The 19,236-nt window shown below is 45.6% G+C and overlaps 5 protein-coding genes across 6 annotated transcripts; all 5 read left to right on the forward strand.

Moving 5' to 3' along the window:
- The first annotated feature begins 202 nt into the window (after nucleotides 1-202).
- On the forward strand, nucleotides 203-2,725 carry LOC117838346 (2-oxoglutarate-dependent dioxygenase 11). Of its 2 annotated transcripts, none has more exons than XM_034718345.2 (5): nucleotides 203-350; nucleotides 831-1,196; nucleotides 1,409-1,656; nucleotides 1,758-2,082; nucleotides 2,322-2,725. In XM_034718345.2, the coding sequence occupies exons 2-5, from the start codon at nucleotides 945-947 to the stop codon at nucleotides 2,559-2,561; spliced, it is 1,065 nt and encodes a 354-aa protein (XP_034574236.1). In that variant the 5' UTR covers nucleotides 203-350; nucleotides 831-944; the 3' UTR covers nucleotides 2,562-2,725. The 2 variants fall into 2 exon arrangements, with proteins under 2 accessions (XP_034574236.1, XP_034574235.1); XM_034718344.2 differs by having other exon boundaries at nucleotides 212-350; nucleotides 824-1,196.
- A 135-nt stretch (nucleotides 2,726-2,860) lies between these two features.
- Nucleotides 2,861-5,725, forward strand: LOC117838345 (2-oxoglutarate-dependent dioxygenase 11). Its single transcript, XM_034718343.2, has 4 exons — nucleotides 2,861-3,946; nucleotides 4,289-4,536; nucleotides 4,642-4,966; nucleotides 5,094-5,725. Exons 1-4 carry the CDS (start codon nucleotides 3,692-3,694, stop codon nucleotides 5,343-5,345), a joined length of 1,080 nt encoding a protein of 359 aa, XP_034574234.1. The 5' UTR covers nucleotides 2,861-3,691; the 3' UTR covers nucleotides 5,346-5,725.
- A 2,046-nt stretch (nucleotides 5,726-7,771) lies between these two features.
- LOC117836466 (2-oxoglutarate-dependent dioxygenase 11) lies at nucleotides 7,772-9,555 on the forward strand. Its single transcript, XM_034715900.2, has 4 exons — nucleotides 7,772-8,070; nucleotides 8,331-8,578; nucleotides 8,694-9,018; nucleotides 9,134-9,555. Exons 1-4 carry the CDS (start codon nucleotides 7,816-7,818, stop codon nucleotides 9,374-9,376), a joined length of 1,071 nt encoding a protein of 356 aa, XP_034571791.1. The 5' UTR covers nucleotides 7,772-7,815; the 3' UTR covers nucleotides 9,377-9,555.
- Nucleotides 9,556-11,379: 1,824 nt separating this feature from the next.
- Nucleotides 11,380-13,333, forward strand: LOC117836976 (2-oxoglutarate-dependent dioxygenase 11). Its single transcript, XM_034716505.2, has 4 exons — nucleotides 11,380-11,913; nucleotides 12,131-12,378; nucleotides 12,493-12,817; nucleotides 12,951-13,333. The coding sequence occupies exons 1-4, from the start codon at nucleotides 11,659-11,661 to the stop codon at nucleotides 13,191-13,193; spliced, it is 1,071 nt and encodes a 356-aa protein (XP_034572396.1). The 5' UTR covers nucleotides 11,380-11,658; the 3' UTR covers nucleotides 13,194-13,333.
- Nucleotides 13,334-14,951: 1,618 nt separating this feature from the next.
- On the forward strand, nucleotides 14,952-18,561 carry LOC117840079 (metalloendoproteinase 1-MMP). The gene has a single exon (XM_034720534.2). The coding sequence runs from the start codon at nucleotides 17,183-17,185 to the stop codon at nucleotides 18,287-18,289; it is 1,107 nt and encodes a 368-aa protein (XP_034576425.1). The 5' UTR covers nucleotides 14,952-17,182; the 3' UTR covers nucleotides 18,290-18,561.
- The last annotated feature ends 675 nt before the right edge of the window (nucleotides 18,562-19,236 follow it).

The raw sequence follows: 19,236 nt of genomic DNA on the forward strand, positions 1-19,236 counted from the left end.
TGCATAACAATTATGTGCTACCCACCTTTTGTGAGGATGATTTAGAGCCCAGCAAAGTGCAGCAGGACAGCCCACAAGCCCAATACTTGTGCACCGTTGATTGGTTGCTTGATTCAACGGTTGAGATTGCTTTTTGAGAGGGAGTGTCAAGTAAGAAAAACTCTAGCCTCCACTTTTTTTAGAATGGACGTCACTTGGTGAACTTGGAGAGAGAGGGAGAGGGAGGGGGAGACCGGGAGAGAGGGGGGAGGGAGAGAAAGAAGCAAATATTTCCAGATTTGGTGGCTCCTAACCGATCTACCTCAAGTTAGTGATTGGAGGCTCAAATGCTTGGATTTGCACCAAACTTGGTGAGCTTGTTTTATACTTAGAGTACTTCATCTGGTCAGTTGGTTTAAGATTGGTTTGAGTAGAGCATTAGATTTAAGAGAGGTTTCGTTGGGTGACTACAGTTTTAGCACAAAGTAGTTTTGATAGATGATCAGTTTGGGAAGGGAAACGATATCCGATTTTGCTGAAACTTTGTCCGTGGACAGGGGACTTGTGGACCTATCATTGTACCAAAAATTTTGCAAAGTAGACCTGTGATTCGTGAGATACAAACTGATTATTGAAGGAGACAGAAAATGTGTGTTTGACAGTTGCCATACCTCTATTAGATGGTCGTGGTTGTTGTTGTAGATGTCAAGTTTGCATCTAGGTGTGTGTTGCTGCTGATGTAGTTCTCTAGAGGTCTTATTCTTTCTTTTCTCTCTCCCACCTTCCACTCACTCATTTTTTTTTCCATTACCCATTTTCTTGTTTTATGTCGGCATCATCAAAGTGAACAGATGACTGCTCCACGAGGTTGAAGCACATCTATATTCCAGCATCTTCTCTATTCTGAAAAACTCCAAGTGGAGAACAACTACCTGCAGTGGAACTGTGGAAGCTTGGAAATACCAATGGCAGCAAGAACCGTTGGATCTCTCCCTGTGGCTAATGTGCAGGCACTTGCGGAAACTTGCAACGGGTTCAATGACAAGATACCGGAAAGATACCTCAGGATGGAGGCTAGGTCTGAGGAGGTGATCATCGGCCATGGTAGTACTTTGGTAATTCCAATTGTCGATCTCAACAAGTTACTTGACCCACAGTCAACGGAGGAGGAGTGCGTGAAGTTGGTTTCTGCCTGTCAGAACTGGGGCTTCTTTCAGGTACACAAAATCAAGTTCTTGATATTTCAAGCTTTGGGTGGGGAGCAAATAGATTAAAATAAGTGAAATGATGTGCAGATTGGTTGCACAGTGCAGATACTAGATTTATTTTCTTGCAAATAACACCCGATTCATTGATTTGTTCATTTACCCAGCATATTTATTCTGAATTTTGAAAAGTGTAGCTGAACGTTCATGGAACAAAATTGCAGCTCACCAACCATGGAGTTCCAGATGAAGTGATTGAGAACCTGATGAATGACATAGCTGAGTTCTTCAAGCAGCCACTTGAAGCCAAGAAGGCTTGCTCACAGCTACCAAACAGCCTTGAAGGCTACGGACAGGCCTTTGTTGTGTCCGATAACCAGAAACTGGACTGGTCTGACAGATTTTTCCTTCATGTTCGTCCAGTTGAGTCAAGGGACTTGCGTTTCTGGCCTACAAACCCTGCGTCCTTCAGGTTATCTGCCAAAACTCATCCAATCACCTAAAAGGCTAAAACTGTGTAACTTAGCTCATGATAAGTGTTTCTGTTTCATAACCTGTCTCTCTTGAATTTAGGCATTCTGTAGATGTATATTCCTCAGAGGTAGCAAAGCTATCATGTCGCTTGCTGGAGTTCATGGCCAAGGGCATGGGCGCTGAGCCAGCATCGCTGCTAGGAATGTTTGAAGGTCAGCATCAGGGCATGAGGATGAACTACTACCCTCCATGCTGGCAAGCTGATCAGGTGTTAGGGCTGTCACCACACAGCGATGCATGTGGCTTGACACTCTTATTACAGAAGAGAGATGTGCAGGGCCTGCAGGTCAAGAGGGATGGCAAGTGGTTTTCTGTGGACGCTTTGGATGGTGCACTCATTGTTAATGTTGGCGACGCACTTGAGGTAATAACTAAAAACTAACGTTATTTGTAAGATTATTCTATACATTATGTTTTGAAAGCTCCAAACAACAGATCGAATGTTCATATATGCAACACTAGATTTTTGTCATCTCATCTGAGATGCTTATCAATGTTCAGTTGTTATCTGGGGCTGCATGGCATGCTTTACTTGCAATACTATTGGATGAACTCCTTTTATCTCCTGTACTGATGTACTAATGAGTTATTCATCATTTACAGCTCCTGAGCAATGGAAACTTTAGAAGCGCTGAGCATAGGGCCGTGATACACCAAAATAAAGAGAGAATTTCAGTAGCAATGTTCCACCAACCTTGCCAGGATCTGATAGTTGGCCCTCTGCCGGAGTTTGTGAAAGGCGAAAAAGTGCGGTACAGATCAACAAGTTACCGGGATTTCTTGACGCAGTACTTCAAAGCAAAACTTGACGGGAAAAATCACCTTGAAAAATTCAAGCTGTAGTAGTAACCATCTACCGATGGAGGGAGGTGCACCCTCTTTCATGCTGTGTCCTACAGAAGATAGTCCTTGTCATATCTGTTGGTGAAAAGAAACCTGTATTATGATGACGACTTTACCAAATAGTTTGTGTCTTGAACTATATATTAGGTATATTTTGTTCTCAAGCTTTATGTGCGCATCTACTTTGCATTTTTCCAGAAAATAAAAAATGAAAATTTGATGAAACAAATTGGGAATATGTTCTAGACACCTCCAATTATGTTTTTCTTTTTAGAAAAACATAAAAGTAGATGCACTGCTATATCATTTAAGGAGGAGAAAGCAAGGTGTAGTTTACGAAGGTCTTATTACATAAATAACTGAAAGACTCATTAGGACACATCCTAAACTAAAGCTACTAAACCCAGGTGCCTGCATGCAGTCATTCGTAGTGCCACCTCTTCCTTGATGAAGCAAGATACTTCCCAGGGTTGCATCGACTTGTTCTCGAAAATTCTTTTGTTGTGTTCCTTCCAAATGTTGCAGGCTGTCCATGTCAAGATTATGCTCATGTTTCAATCTTTCAGTGGGAAGTAGTTTATATAGGAAAATTTGCGCTGATAGTCAAAAGAGACCTAAAGGGTGAGGAATTCAACTCAAAACAGTAACACATCCATCTGCCTATGTTAGTATTTTGGCATTTTAGAAGGGAGATTTTGTAAGAACAAATAATCAGGATTGGAGTTTGGACTCTTAATATTTATACAGTAACTAACTGATGTTGTTAATTATATATAGTGATCATCAGATGAAAGTGACCCTCTGTACCTTTGTATTAATTAAGAAGATGGTATCTTTGTATTGAAATAAGTAATCTTGCGATTCCAGGTCCACTACGGCCTACTTTTAAATTTCTTGAAAGAGACATTATTAATTGCAACCTGTAGCAGCTTAGACTTCTGTGACAGACCATGTGATTCTCTACCAGGCTATAGTGTCAAAACTTTATCTTTCATAGTTTAATACACCTGAGCATCATCTGTTCAGATTATCTTTAATAGTTTAATACTTCATGGGTTTAGTACCAGAAGATATGTTCCGAAAAGAATCAGTCAAAGCACCACCAGCACCTGTAAGATCAAGGAATAACAATGGCACACGCTAGAGCCACAGGATCTCTACCAGTGGCAAATGTGCAGGAACTAGCACAGGCTTGCAACGGATCTGATGGGCAGGTACCTGAGAGGTACATAAGGGCGGAGGCTAACACTGAAGAGGTAATCACTGGCTATGGTAGTACCTCTGCAATTCCTATCATTGATCTCCGCAAGCTGTGTGATCCCCAATCATCGCCTGAAGAGTGTGCAAAGCTTGGATCTGCCTGTCAGCAGTGGGGCTTCTTTCAGGTATGAATAGATTATGTCTTGCTGTTGCTATTTAAAAGATTGCGCAGTTGGATAAGATCATAAGGTCTTAAGGTGGTACTAGGCAGTATTTTGAAGCTAAAGTTTAACTACGTCAGTAGTTATTTTCATGAACATGTACTAGAGTGTACCAAAAAAGGTGAAGTTTCACTGTTTTAGTAGTTTCGACTTGATAAATGCACACATAGATGTGTATCAACTCGAGCAAAGTGAACTGAGCTGAGCCTCATTACTTTGGTATAGGTAAATTTGTTATGACTTGCAAATACTTCACCAAAAAGATCCATTTTGACTTGTGCAATTAATTGTACACAAAAACTGCAGCTGATCAACCATGGGGTGCCAGACGAAGTGATCTGCAACCTGAGGAAAGACATTGCTGAGTTCTTCAAACTGCCACTTGAAACCAAGAAGGCATACTCACAGCTACCGAACAGCCTCGAAGGCTATGGCCAGGTCTTTGTTATGTCAGAGAAGCAGAAACTGGACTGGGCGGACATGTTCTACCTCGTGGCGAGGCCGAATGAGGCAAGGGACATGAGGTTCTGGCCTGCTCACCCATCTTCCTTCAGGTAACTGCCAAAACTAGGAATTTGCAACAAAAAAAAAAACTCATACATGTAGAGTTGTTCTCCCGGTTGTCATTCTACTTTTGATCCCGACAACTCTGTTTGCAGAACGTCCATAGATAGGTACTCCTCAGAGACAGCGGAAGTGGCACGCTGCTTGTTGGAGTTCATGGCCAAGGACATGGGAGCTGATTCAGCATCATTGTTACAGATGTTCCAAGGCCAGCCGCAGGGTCTTAGGATGAACTACTACCCGCCATGCCGGCAAGCCAACAAGGTGCTGGGAATGTCGCCTCACACGGACGCTTCCGGCCTGACACTTCTACTCCAGGTGAACGACATGCCGGGCCTGCAGATTAGGAGGGACGGCAAGTGGTTCACTGTGGACGCTCTAGAAGGAGCGTTCATTGTCAACGTTGGCGACGTACTTGAGGTGATGGATTAGTGATAGGCTACTTGTATGCGCAATTGAATATAGTCTATTAAGTATTAACCCTCTTGGATGATCTCTCACTCTCACCTATCTGATATGAACAATGCATCCTGTTACTTCATGACAGATCCTGAGCAACGGCAAGTACAGAAGTGTTGAGCACCGGGCAGTGGTGCACCCAGACAGAGAGCGCATCTCGGCTGCGGTGTTCCATCGGCCATGCCAGGATGCCGTGGTTGGCCCTTTGCCGGAGCTCATGAAAGATGGTAACAGCAAAGCGCGGTACAGATCAGTGGGGTATATGGAATTCATGAGGCGCTACTACTCAGCAAAGCTTGACGGACGGAATCACCTGGAGAGCTTGAAAATTGAGCTGTGAACTCGAGATCTGAGAGGATTTGGTCTCAGATGCTTGAGAGGACATGCTTGGAAAGACGAAGGATGAATGTTGAATAGGAATATAGGATGTCCATACACTTTACCTTTTGGAACCCTTCTGATCCTGAAAAGCTTTATGGAGGAAACTACTTAGGTCTTTTTTATTTTAATGAGGCGATATTGAAGTTGGAGTAGCAGTTATGTATCATGTATGGCTTCTATGCTTGTCTCTCCTGCAGAAAAGTTTCCTTGTCATACGATAGCCATGATAATTAATCCGATCATATGGTGCTGATTTTCAAAGATATATTTATTACTGTATTGTACCAGTACAGTATGTTCAAGAATTTGCTCTATACAACATTACAACTTAAGTACTGATTCTTAAGGGTCAGCCTTTCATTGGACAAGTTTTTCCTTTAATAGTCACATGGGACCAGCTCAATAACCACAAGAACCTTCTTTTGGTCAAGCGTCAATTAGTGTTGTAACATTTTGTAAGAACTATCAATAAGAGTTGTGGGAGGTTTGACTATTCACTTAGAAAGTGGAGATTCAGATGGCTAATTATGTGAACTAAATCATCTAAAAACTAATGTTACTTTATTAAGAAAGTGAGGTGCCTTTTAAAATGTGGTAAGGGCGTCCACAAGCAGAGAACCGAATATTATGTGGTCTGCTGCCCATTAGATTTTTTTAAGTGTCCGTGTTTATGTAGGGCCTGAAACAACACATAGCATATCTCCATCTTATTGATACCTTATAAAAAAAACTCCACTTGAATCATCAGATTCCTCTTTACCGAAGATCCTATGCTCGAATTAATAAAGCATGGGTTTTTCTGGTCAAAGCATATCTTGTCTTTATTACTTTATCATGAGTTATTTGCCTTGCTTATCAATACTTGTTGTTTTGCCGATATTTGCAGGTTCATTAATTAGGTGAATCGATATATTGTCAGGCAATTTTATTGGGAATAACAAGGGCTTGCATGAATACCATTTCATATCTGAAGCAAGTTTTCAAAAAACTACTTGAGTTTTAGCAAAAGTTGCCCTACGAGGTTGTATTGATTGGTTGAAAGGCCTAAAAGAAAACTTAGTTCTGCAGGGATTATACCTGTTGGTACCAAATTCAAAAAATTTGTGCATCGTTCCCCACAAGACAAGAATCTTTATTTACAAAATTCTAAAAAAATATTCGCGTCAGAAATGAGGGATATTTTGTTTCTTCGTACATAATTAGTTTCTTACATAATTAGTTTCTTCCGATTCTGACGTAACATGCAATTTCTATGAAACATTAGAAGCTCAGTTTACCCTATTTATATGATTTAAGTCATTTACCCCTATTTATACAATTTAAGTATACATAAAGTAATTTTTTTTCTTTAATTTAAACTATACTTTTGACCTTAGAATGCTAATGGGCATGATTTTAGATTCAATACTTTAGTAAGTAAAAGAAGTCAGTTAATTCATTGAGGCTATGTTTATACACTGTGTCAATGGTCAATTCTGAGGCGAAGGCTCCATCAGAATAATTATTATTTATTTCAAGCTACTTTGGCTCTTTCGTAATGTTCAAAAAGAAAATTCTGTAATGGTAAGACGAAAAAAGGAAAAAATAAAAAGGAAGTGTGGAAAAAATGACAAGAAGAAATTGGAACGGCAATTTGAAAGAGAGACGATTGACGCGGCAGTTCGTTTTGGTCATGGTATTAAGAAATGGAATCTTGAAATGGTCCCTTGCATGTTGGCAAAGTGTAAAGGTACTCATCTTGCCCCTTTCATTGGGCAAGTTTCTTCAGGAAAATGTCCTTTAATAGTTACAAGGGACATGAAGCTTGAGTAATTTCTGTAGACCAACTCAATAACCACAAGAACCTTCATATATTTTTGTCAAGCAGTCAATTTGTGTTGTAACATTTTGGTTGGGAAATTTTGTAAGAACTATCAATAATAGTTGTGTGAGGCTTTTTTGAGAAACCAGAGTTGTGTGAGGCTTGACCATTCACTTAGAAAGTGGAGACGCAAATGATTAATTATGTGAACTAAATCCTATAAAAGATTATGTAAAGTTTACGCTTTATTAAGAAAGTGAGGTGCCTTTTCAAATGTGGTAACGGACGGCACAACACCGTTAGCGATGAGCCCCACAAATGTTATCCAGCGGCATGGTATATATAGTTCAATGAGTATCCGTATGTTAAGGGAAAATGAAACGTATAAACGTCATCCTCAAGAAAAATGCAGGTTATCTTTCAACGCACAGTAGACAGTACTATAGGTCGGTGGTTTATTTCCCTCACGACCAATTTGCTGGTTAAGGTACGTATCGTACCTGTGAGAATAACCAATGGCCGGTTGCCTTTACTCATCAGTACTATAAGTTTTTAAAAAATACTCATCAGTATAAGAAGACATAGAGGTCCTCGAGGTTGTCACCGGCGCACAGCAGGAGAGATAACAATGGCGCACGCGGAAGTTGGAAGGTCTATACCAGTGCCGAATGTGCAGGCACTTGCACAAACTTGCAGCGGATCGGACGAGCAGATCCCCGAAAGGTACATCAGGGTGGAGGAGGCTGCAGAGGAGGTGATCAGTGGTCGTGACATCTCCTCCGCGATCCCAATCATCGATCTCAACAAGTTGCTTGATCCGCAGTCATCAAAAGAGGAGTGCGCAAAGCTTGGATCAGCGTGTAACCAGTGGGGCTTCTTTCAGGTATATATATAAAGCTATAGGGAGTCTGGAATTCTGTACTTTCAGTAAATTAAATATGGGAGCTAATTTATGCTATTGCAACTTTCAAAAAGAAAATTAAGCTGTTGTCTGTTGAGATTGCTACAACTCTTTAGAGCTAGTTCAGTTTGGCGAGAGATCGATGTCTATAACAGCAAACTTCACACATGGACGTGATTTAAGTTTTAACGAGAAGAAATGATATCAAGAAAAATAATGTTTGTTGATGTCGAATTCTGCAGCTCATCAATCATGGTGTACCAGATGAAGTGATCCACAACTTCAGGAACGGCATGGCTGAATTCTTCAAACAGTCACTGGAAGCAAAGAAGATGTATTCACAGGTACCAGGCAGTCTTGAAGGGTATGGTCAGCACTTCGTTTTCTCCGAGAGCCAGAAACTGGACTGGGCAGACATGTTCTACCTCATTCTCCGTCCAATCGATTCAAGGGACACGAGGTTCTGGCCTAGTCACCCTCCATCTTTTAGGTTTGCCTGAACCTCACAAAACCACTTTTACATCATGAACCTCGGTACAGATACCACTTCAGTGTTCTTTTCTTTTTCCTCAGTTACACCGTTCTTGCATGACAACTCTTGACAGGAACTCCATAGATAGGTACTCTTCTGAGGCTGCAAAGTTAGTGTCTTGCTTGTTGAAGTTCCTGGCCATGGACATGGGCGTGGAGCCAGAGTCTCTCCTGGAGATATTCAGAGGCCAGCCTCAAAGCATGCGGATGACCTACTACCCTCCATGTAGGCAGGCCGACAAGGTGGTGGGCTTGTCCCCGCACACTGATGCAAATAGCCTGACGCTACTGCTCCAGGCGAATGCCGTTCAGGGGCTGCAGATCCGAAAGGATGGCAAGTGGGTCGCTGTAAACGCCCTGGATGGCGCATTCATCGTCAATGTTGGCGACATACTTGAGGTAAACATGGAAGCTAGTCTACATCATGTTGTGTACAAACTGAACTCCTTTCATGCCAATAAACTGGTGATGGTATTAGGTCTTAGTTCAATTATGGCTGCTAATCACTTTGCAGATTCTGAGTAATGGAAGGTATAAGAGCGTTGAGCACAGGGCCATTGTGCACTCGACCAAGGAGCGCATGTCGGCGGCAGTGTTCCACCAGCCATGCCAGGATTCGACTGTCGCCCCACTGCCGGAGCTTGTCAAGAACGACGGTAGGGCGCAGTATAGCTCAATCAGTTTCATGGATTTCATCAAGGGCTACTTCGCGGCAAAGCTTGATGGAAGGAGCTACCTCGAGAGCTTGAAGAGTTAATGGTATATATATGAAGCAGTGGAGACGAATAACACGCTTGAGGTCTAGCTTGTGTGAAGTCCTGTCTGATGTTTGTATTGCTATGCGCTATATAATGCTATCGTCTTGCAGCTTGATCTTCTATCCCCAAAATAACTTTCTCTGGAATGAAGAGTTTGGTTGGGTTTTGTTGGGTTTTATCTTGCATGTAAGCCTGCAAGGTATGGTGTTTGTTCTAATTCCCCTCTTCCGGAAAATGGAAAAAAATGTACAAATAGATATAACATTTCACTAGATAGATCATGAAATATATTTTGATAGTGTATTTATTTAAAATTATAGATGTTGATATGCTTATAAATTTGATCAAAATTAGAAAAAGTAATTTATGATTAGTCAAAATGATCTACAATTTAGAACATATACATGGAGAAGAAGGTTTGAAACGCGAACAAACTACTGGACCGGACTTTTTATCCTGCTCCTCCCTGCACTAGTGCAGTCGGCCCAGCCCACGATTGGACACGAAGTCCCGATGGCGCGGACGTCTCACAAAGTTACCAGTCCACCACTCATTCCGCCCCGTCGCCTTCGCCGCTCGCGACTCCGGAGACCGGCGGCGCCGCTGCAGAGCCTCGACCGTGCAGTGCTCGAGTGGACGATGGGGCGCAGTGGTGGCGCAACAACACCGGGCGGCTTGACCGTCAGCAGCCTTCTGCTAAGCGCGACCACCGCATGCCCCGGCGTCGGCGTGGCTACTCCCCCAGCGGGCCGCGTCGGCGACCGGTCCTCCCGGTGCCGTCCTGCCCAGCGCCCCTCCTACCTTTCAGGCGTTGCCCGTTGGTGGTGAGATGCTGTTCTGAGAGGTTTGTCGATTGCCTTTTTGGCGTGTGGGATTGCTCTTTCAAGGTTAGGAATTAGGGTAACCTTGCTTTACTGGATTATTAGTAAACTGATTAGACTATGTTTCGTCTTCGTGCATCATCAGTAGTGCACGTAGACAACCTTACTTGACTGAAATCAGATGTTGATATTGTTTTTAATAATAAAATCGGGGCGAGATCTCTGCCGTACGTGTTGGTCTAAAATCGGGGCGATATCTTCTATTCATTGAAAAATGAAGAGAAGTAAACAATTATTTTTCCAGTTGGTATCTTTGTTGACAACAAAGCAGAAGATTTTATATTTTTATGGAGGGAAGTAATTTCCACACGTCATTGTGTGATGATTTACAGTTGCGTAAAAAAATGAGTCACACTGGTTTGTATGCAACAAACTGAGTCATGCACGTTGAAATTTCGTATTTAACTAGAAGTAAGTGTTTTTGTTAATCCACCATCTTGACTCCTGGATCCATCATGAGTCATTTGATAGTATTTTGATTTATTAATTATTTATTACTTACAAACCATGTACTTGTACAGCTAATGATATTGTTAGAATTATGTCAAGAATATCAATTTTTTGAAAAAAATTGTATGTAAAACTAACGTGATATTGCGCCGGCCCTCAAGAAAACAATTGATTTTGCACCGCCCAGTATAATTCAACAGTGTTTAAATTAATGACAATATTCGTGACCAGTTATCTAGCAAGGTCATTGATGTTATGTATGGGCACAAATACTCAAGTGGGGCAGGTCCGATCCTTTGCTCAAGTTTGAATAGCCTTTAGATAAAGGTTGATCGGTTAGAGATAAGATAAATAATACTCCCTCCGTTCCAAATTATAAGTCATTTCAACTTTCTTGGAGAGTCAAAGCATCTCAAGTTTGACCAAATTTATACAATAAAGTGCTAACATTCATGATATCAAATAGGTACCATTAGTTTCTTCATTAAATGTATTTTCATAGTATATCTATTCGGTGCCATAAACTTTTGTGATTTTCTCTATAATTTTAGTCAAACATAAAAATGTTTGACTCTCCAAGAAAGTTGGAATGACTTATAATTTGGAACGGAGGGAGTAGATATTCAGTTTCTAACTTAATAATTTGAGTTTGTTAGGAGAGCTCGGCGCAGCTGTCTTAAATATGCCAGCGATAATGCCATGGAGGATCAGTAGACGTTAACCTTTCACCTTGTCTCTGAATTTTTAATTGTGAGAATAATTCAATGAGATGCTATGTGATTCTCTCCACTTTGAGTGGTTGACCAACACTCCTCGAAATCTGTATCTTATTATTAATTGTCTTAGTCATCATTGTTAATATTTAAATCCGAAATACTTCGTGGCCTAAATGCAAGAACTTCTATAAAAAGGAGCTCCCCAAGGTACTCAAGAGCGAGAGGTAATTAACAATGGCTCATGCAGAAGCCGGAGGATCTATACCAGTGCCAAATGTGCAGGCCCTTGCACAAAATTACAACATTTCAGAGGAGCAGATCCCTGAAAGGTACATCAGGTTGGAAGAGACGGCCGAGAAGGTCATTGGTGGTCATGACATCTTCTCTGAAATTCCAATTATCGATCTCAACAAGTTGCTGGATCCGCAGTCATCCAAAGAGGAGTGTGCCAAGCTTGGATCTGCCTGTAAGCAGTGGGGCTTCTTTCAGGTATATAAAACTAATATCTTCATGTTTACAACATAGTACAGTTATATGCAGTTCCATGTACCTGTATAACAAAGATGGGAGCTGAGTTGCTACGATTGCAACTACTCTGTGACTCGATTTTTTTTTCCAGAAAGATTGATGTTAAAATGGCTACAAGTTAACTTCCGTATTCACATATTTCAACAAGCAACTTCACTGTTGTTGTTAAAAACCGCAGCTCATCAACCATGGTATACCAGATGAAGTGATCTCCAACTTCAGGAATGACATGAATGAATTCTTCAAGCAGCCACTGGAAGCAAAGAAGGTGTACTCAATGGAACCGGGCAATCTTGAAGGGTATGGCCAGCACTTTGTTGTTTCCGATAACCAGAAACTGGACTGGGCAGACATGTTCTACCTCATGCTCCGTCCGAGCGATTCGAGGAACCTGAGGTTCTGGCCTCGCAACCCTCCATCTTTCAGGTCTGCCTGGACTCACATATATACTTCTGTGCCATGAATCTTGATTATACTACCACTTCATCCCTGATATATATTTAACCACAGCCTTCCATGGTTACACTTTAACCTTGATAGGGACTCCATTGATACGTACTCCTCTGAGGCAGCAAAGCTTGTGTCTTGCTTGCTGCGGTTTGTGGCCATGGACATGGGTGTTGAGCCGGAATCTCTCCTGGAGAGATTCAGAGGTCAGCCTCAAAGCATGCGAATGACATACTATCCCCCATGCAAGCAGGCTGAAAAGGTGGTGGGATTGTCGCCGCACACTGATGGTACCGGCCTGACGCTGCTGCTCCAGGCAAATGACGTGCAAGGGCTGCAGATCCGAAAGGATGGAAAGTGGGTCGCCATAAACGCCCTGGATGGAGCATTCATCGTCAATGTCGGCGACATACTTGAGGTAAGGATGCAGCCTAGTACAACATTTTGTGTGAGCACTGAACCACTAAAGTTGTTTGTTCCCCTGATGCTAACGAGCTAGTGGTTGGAATATTATTAGCATATTTTAATCATGATTTTTAATTGACTGGCAGATTCTAAGTAATGGAGGATACAAAAGCATTGAGCACAGGGCCGTGGTGCACCCAACTAGGGAGCGCATGTTAGCGGCAGTGTTCCACCAGCCATGCAAGTATGCCACCGTCGGCCCTCTGCCGGAGCTTGTGAAGAAGGACGGTGAGGCGTTCTACAACTCAATCGGTTACATGGATTTTATCACACGATTCTTCGCGGCAAAGCTTGATGGGAGGGATCACCTGGAGAGCTTGAAGAGTTGATGGTTGTCTTGTCTATGAAGCAATGGAGATGAATAATGCTTGTTGCAAGATCATGTACTGAAGTTTCTTTCCTGAAGTATTCTCTCTGGTGTTTATTGTTCTTTGTGCTATTAAAAATAAGATGAAAAGATTGCCGGTTACATTGGGTCCATAAAAAAGGACTTGCTTCTCCAACGAAGTAATTGACTTTGATGTGACGACAGGGAAAAAAACAAAGTACGCCAAAATTAAAAGAGACGATCTGAATGATCTGTTGGAACTTGGAAGTGGACTCCACCAGTATAGGACTCCACGTAGGCTGAGCTGACAGATTTCGAGATTGACCAAGGGGGTGTTTGGATCTTTAGATCTCCTAAAATTCATGTCACATCGAATATTCGGAGGCTAATTAGGAGGACTAAATATAAGCTAATTATAAAACTAATTACACAGATGGAGGCTAATCACAAGACGAATCTATTAAACCTAATTAATCCATCATTAGCACATGTTTATTGTAGCATCACATTGTCAAATTATGAACTAATTAGGCTTAATAGATTCATCTCGTAAATTAGTCTCTATCTATGCAATTAATTTTATAATTAGTCTATATTTAATACTCCTAATTAGTATCTAAACGTTCGATGTGACAGAAATTTTAGGAGGGACTAAAAACAAAAACCCCCCAAGTCTCCTGATCCCCGGATGAATAGATTCTACCATAAATAACCTAACAAATCGGGCTACCTCAGTTTGCAATGTGTGCCTATGAACAAAAAAAAAAAAAGAAATCTGGGCCGCCCTGACTTAGACCCAGTTTTTGCTTTCGCCCGCCTGCTCGCTTTTGTTGGGTTGCTTATATGCAGCTAAAATCTGGCCCGAATCTCTCGCATAGTGGGCTCACTTATGTCTTGCTCCCTCGTCCCGTCGGCCCATTTGCCAATAGAAAAGGCAAGCTTTTCAAAAGAAAAGGTCTATTTTGCCTGATTTAAATGTTACATAGTATAGTTTTCCTCCCTCATCTGCAATGCTAGATATCGAACATCTTTAAGCCCGTAATACCCGTTATTTCCGTCCAAACCATCTCCATGTGTACTAGTTTTTGACATATGCGGTGAGCAAGACAACCGGAACCATTTCTATGTGTCAAAAAAACAGTATATATGTTGAAACCTCCGCCACATCAACACCAGCTCAGTTCAAAAGTGGGGTTAAGATCAGGTCAGGAGAAAAAATAACTAGGGATGGCCGTTGTCTGATATTGGAGTAAAGGAGGAAATTTTGACTTTTACGAAAGTGGGATAAATAAAATAAACTTTTTTTTACTTTGCCGATTCCACTGGAAACAGATGCGCTGTAAATTGGCATTACAAAAAGTGCATTGCAAATCATTCGAGGAAAAAAAACGCATTTTAAATTTGCAGCCCAATGCCGTTGCACCATTTGTATGCCCGCGTTGTGCCCATTCTCGTACGCACAAACGAAAATGCAGACAAACGAGAAGGAAGCTTGGTCGTTAGAGCATTTCCAATAGATTTGGTAAATTTGATACTTCAAAAAAATACTTAGGATAAAGAAAAATTTAGATACACAGTGTTGCCTTCTCCAGCGGGCGTATGTAAAACTGGTAACTTATAATTCTTTCCAGAACTATTCTGTGAATGAAATCTTCTTTCAAGTGTCCATCTACAAAATCACTCATCTTCTTCCCCACCTCTTCTTCCCCTTTGACTTGCGCTGCAGCTATCCTCGCGTCAGGCCGCCACTCCTCCACCCACGCCGCCCCGCCGCTGCCTTCCTATGCGGGCCCGCCGCCGCTCTCCCCGCGTCCGACCGCCGCTCCTCCGCCCGCGCCTACCCACCGCTGCTCCCCTCCCCACGCCGCCGCTGCCTACCTATGCGGGCCCACCGCTGCTCCTTCCCCTCACCTGCGCGGCGGCGCTCGGCCGCACCGCGGCTGCACCGCCGGAGCTCGCTTGCCCCGCAGCTAGGCCGGCGGAGCTTCAACGTGCGACGGTGCTCGCCCGCCATGGGGGAGAGGCGACGAGAAGGACTGCCGCCGCCCCCTCGGGGTCCTCCGACGGTCAAATCGACGCGCCGCCGCCCCGTCGAGCCTCCCCAGCGTCCAAATCAACGCGACGCCGCCCCCTTGAGCTCACCTTGCGGCCGAATCGACGAGCCTCCGTCTCGTCGCCGATTCGAGGCTCCTCCGTTCGGGCCAATCCTCCGCTCGCTCCGCTGCTCGCCGGCGCACGAAGGAGCTTGCCTGCACCGCGCGGGAGTTCGCATGTGGCGGGGTAGGTTGGGCACGCCCGGGCGGCGCTCCACCGGCGCCGGAGATGGAGATTAGGGGCGGCGGACGGTGGGCAGAAGCTTCAACCAGCGGTAGTTGGAGTTCCCGCGTGAGGAGGAGAAATATAGCAGTCCATCTTTGGGTCAAGGAGAGAGAAATTTAGGTCATGACCTATTATACCAATCCATATAGGTCATCTGCTGGAGCTGGTTTTAGGTATAGCAAGGTCATCAGCCGGAGATGCTCTTGAACCGGCAGAGACCGTGGTTGGCGTACTAGCACGCCATTCGCCATGCCACGCATATCACATGCCTTCTGAGGGCGCTACGCCGTGAGCTGGGTCTTGGCATCAGAGGCGACACCAGCATCCACAGGCCATGAGATGGTCCCTCGTTGTGGCATCCGGTTCCAAGACCAAACCGCACTCATCATCATCAAATCATCAACAGGTAGCCCTAGCACGCTTCCGCCTCCCGGGGAGGAGGAAGCCAGTCCACCAGGATCACAAGAAAGAAACAGAGGATGAGGCCGGCGGTTGCGGCCGAAAGCTCGGCCCGCGCAAGAGGCCACCGAGGCCGTTGCTCCGGTGGCGCGGTGCCGGTGCGCGTCGCCATCAGATGGCGCCCGCACGATAGCAGGTAAACAGGTGGAGGATATCGCGCGCGCCCCGCGGTTCACACCGCGCACCGAGCCGCGCCAGCGGTCGGCGTCGGCACGGCGACCGCCGAAAGCGCTCGCGGTCGCGTGCTCCGGGCTGACGGGCGACGGGTGGAGGTCGTGGAGTCCGGCCTCGGCCCACAGCCACTGATTCCACCTCAACAACAAGGCTTTCACTTCCACCAGACCACCACGTCGAGAGTGCTCGAGCTCGGTTGTTTAAAGCAACACGAGCAAATTAAGCACCCCGAAGCTGAACGCCTATGCTATGCACGATCGAGTAGCGCAAGTTGTCGCTGGAGACTATGATCAGAACTCTAGAAGTTCAGATGCTTCAAGTTACCTCATCAAGTTTTATCGATATCATATTCCTGGCTATGACGCTTAGCCAATAGAGGACACAATTTCTTTCCTGGTTTTATTTTGGAGTACATGTCAAAGTACAAAAACCATTTGAGTAGAGAGAGAGGCTCCCTTCGCTATCAACTTGGCTTTCGTGTGGCAACGTCATTCGACAAAGCCCATCACAATACATCCCCCTCCGTTGCCCTTGCCCATCACAGCACCACAGCCACCGATTACTAAAAATCTGGGTCAATTCGCAAATGCGTCGCCTTTTCCTCACTAGGTCATGCTTTGCCTTTGGATTAGCCGGTCGGGAGCACGCCGGCCTAATCCACCATCACGCGCCAAAAACACCTCCATGGACACCCTGCCATGGGCTGTTGACGACACAGCGAGTCGTCAGTTCGTCAAAGCAGCTGGCCTTCGCGGACACGGCACGATTGAATCGTGACCCGTCGTTTACGTGACGAAGAACGCCTCTGCAGTCAGGGCAGGAGGCGACGGGGTCAGCCGGTGACCAACCGGGGCGCCGTCGCCTGACCCACTCCCCCTATCCGCAGCCGCAGCCTTTTAGTTTCGTCTCGTGCTGCGCGAGCACGGAATCCTTTGCCGCCCCCGCGACAAGTATAGGCCTGTAACGGGAATAACCGCCCGCGCACAGCTACCTCGGCGACAGCCTAACGGCCACGGCAGGCAGCGGCGCCTGGCTCTGATGCTGCCATGTCGCGCGCGCCTCGTATCGGTGCTGCTGCTGTTTCTGCTGGCGCTGCTGCGTCGCCCCCTCCCGGTCGCCTGCCTCCACGTGGCCGCCGACGCGCCGCTGACGGCGACGGAGCACCGGCAGGATGGCGCGGCGTGGCGCTCGTTCCAGCAGCTGCTGGACGCGCGCCGGGGCAGCCGCGTCGCCGGCCTCTCCGAGCTCAAGCGCTACCTGGCGAGGTTCGGGTACATGCCCGCCGGGGCGGAGCACGAGCCGGCGACGGACGCGTTTGACGCGCACATGGAGGCCGCCGTGCGGCGGTACCAGTCCGCGCTCAGCCTCCCGGTCACGGGGCAGCTCGACTCCGCCACGCTCGACAGGATCATGGCCCCGCGCTGCGGCGTCGGCGACAACGGCCACGGCGCGACGGCGTCCGTGTCCCTGGCAACGGCCGGCGGCGCGGTCAGCCGGTTCACGTTCTTCAAGGGCGAGCCGCGGTGGACGCAGCCGGACCCGCTCGTGCTCACGTACGCCATCTCGCCGACGGCCACCGTCGACTACCTGCCGCCGGAGACCGTGCGCACCGTGTTCCGGCGCGCGTTCGCGCGGTGGGCGCGGGTAATCCCCGTGGGCTTCGCCGAGACGGACGACTACGACGCGGCCGACATCAGGGTGGGCTTCTACGTGGGCGGCCACGGCGACGGGATCCCCTTCGACGGGCCGCTCGGCGTGCTCGGCCACGCCTTCTCCCCCAGGAACGGGCGGCTCCACCTCGACGCGGCGGAGCGATGGGCGGTTGACATGGACGCGGAAACGGCGCACTCGGCCGTCGACTTGGAGTCCGTGGCCACGCACGAGATCGGCCACGTCCTTGGGCTGGGGCACTCGTCGTCGCCCAAGGCAGTCATGTACCCGAGCCTCAGCCCACGGCAGAAGAAGGCGGAGCTCACCGTCGACGACATCGAAGGCGTCCAGTGGCTGTACGGACCCAACCCGGGGTTCAGTCTTAGCTCCCTCTACCAGCAGGACTCCTCCATGGCGACGGGGACGAGCAGTTGGCTTGCTGGCTCAGCTAGTTTAGTTTCTGCAGTCCTGGTCATACTGGTGACGCTATTGTAGGTAGGTAGGTAGATAGACAGGTCTAATACGCAAAAAGGACAACATAACGAAAAACAAAAATGTTAGGTACGATCCTGTTACGGGAGAGAGAAACGTCTTTCCCTCTAGATTAGATTAGTTTTGCACATAATTGTGTGGAAGAGATGCATCTCTCTTCTGATAGGTTTTGTTTTTGCACAGTGAAGTTGCTACAGACACGTTTCATGTAACTGTACATAATCTTATATCAGTCAAAAGTATGGAAAAAAAGTGTTATCTACACAAGAGAACTATGCTTACTGACCGCTAAAACCTCTCACCAGAGAACCCCCTAGTTATTAACATTTCATTCTATTTGTACTGAGACAATACAAAGTGGCGATATTTCTACTGAGACACTGTGGTCTGAAGTGGCAAGACACTTTCAGGTCCAGCTTCCTCTACTTTTGCAGATTTCTCTGCGACAATCTTTGACATCCCAAACATCTTCTTGATAGTCTTTGTGAAGCATGTCCGGTGTTCATCTGCAGAGGCATGGATGAACTCGTGGACGTGATCTCTCAAATCTGAGACGAATGAAGTGCCTGGTACATTCTTTCGGCATGAATTCACAGCACGCTTTGAAGCAGGTTGGTGTGATCCTTCAGACTGGGTGCCACTAGACATCTTCCTGAGAAACTGCAAACCATGCAAAAGATATAAGCCATAGCACAAGAAAACCCAGTTCATCTCCGTAGAGAAACTGACAAGAAAAAATGACAAACAAGTAGCAATCCTGTGCTCCTAAAGGGAACTGCACTCTCTTTGCACAGCCTAACTGGCTATAAAGAAAATAAGTTTCTCACTGGAGTACGTAAGAGCATCAGGTTTTCAGGAGTGGCACATAGGTACTATATCCTAATCATTAGAATAATTTCAAGATCTGAATAAGCAAAACTGCATACTTCAACCAATCATCACGAGTAGAA

The sequence above is a fragment of the Setaria viridis genome, chromosome 9 (genome assembly GCF_005286985.2).
Source record: "Setaria viridis chromosome 9, Setaria_viridis_v4.0, whole genome shotgun sequence".
NCBI lineage: Eukaryota > Viridiplantae > Streptophyta > Magnoliopsida > Poales > Poaceae > Setaria > Setaria viridis.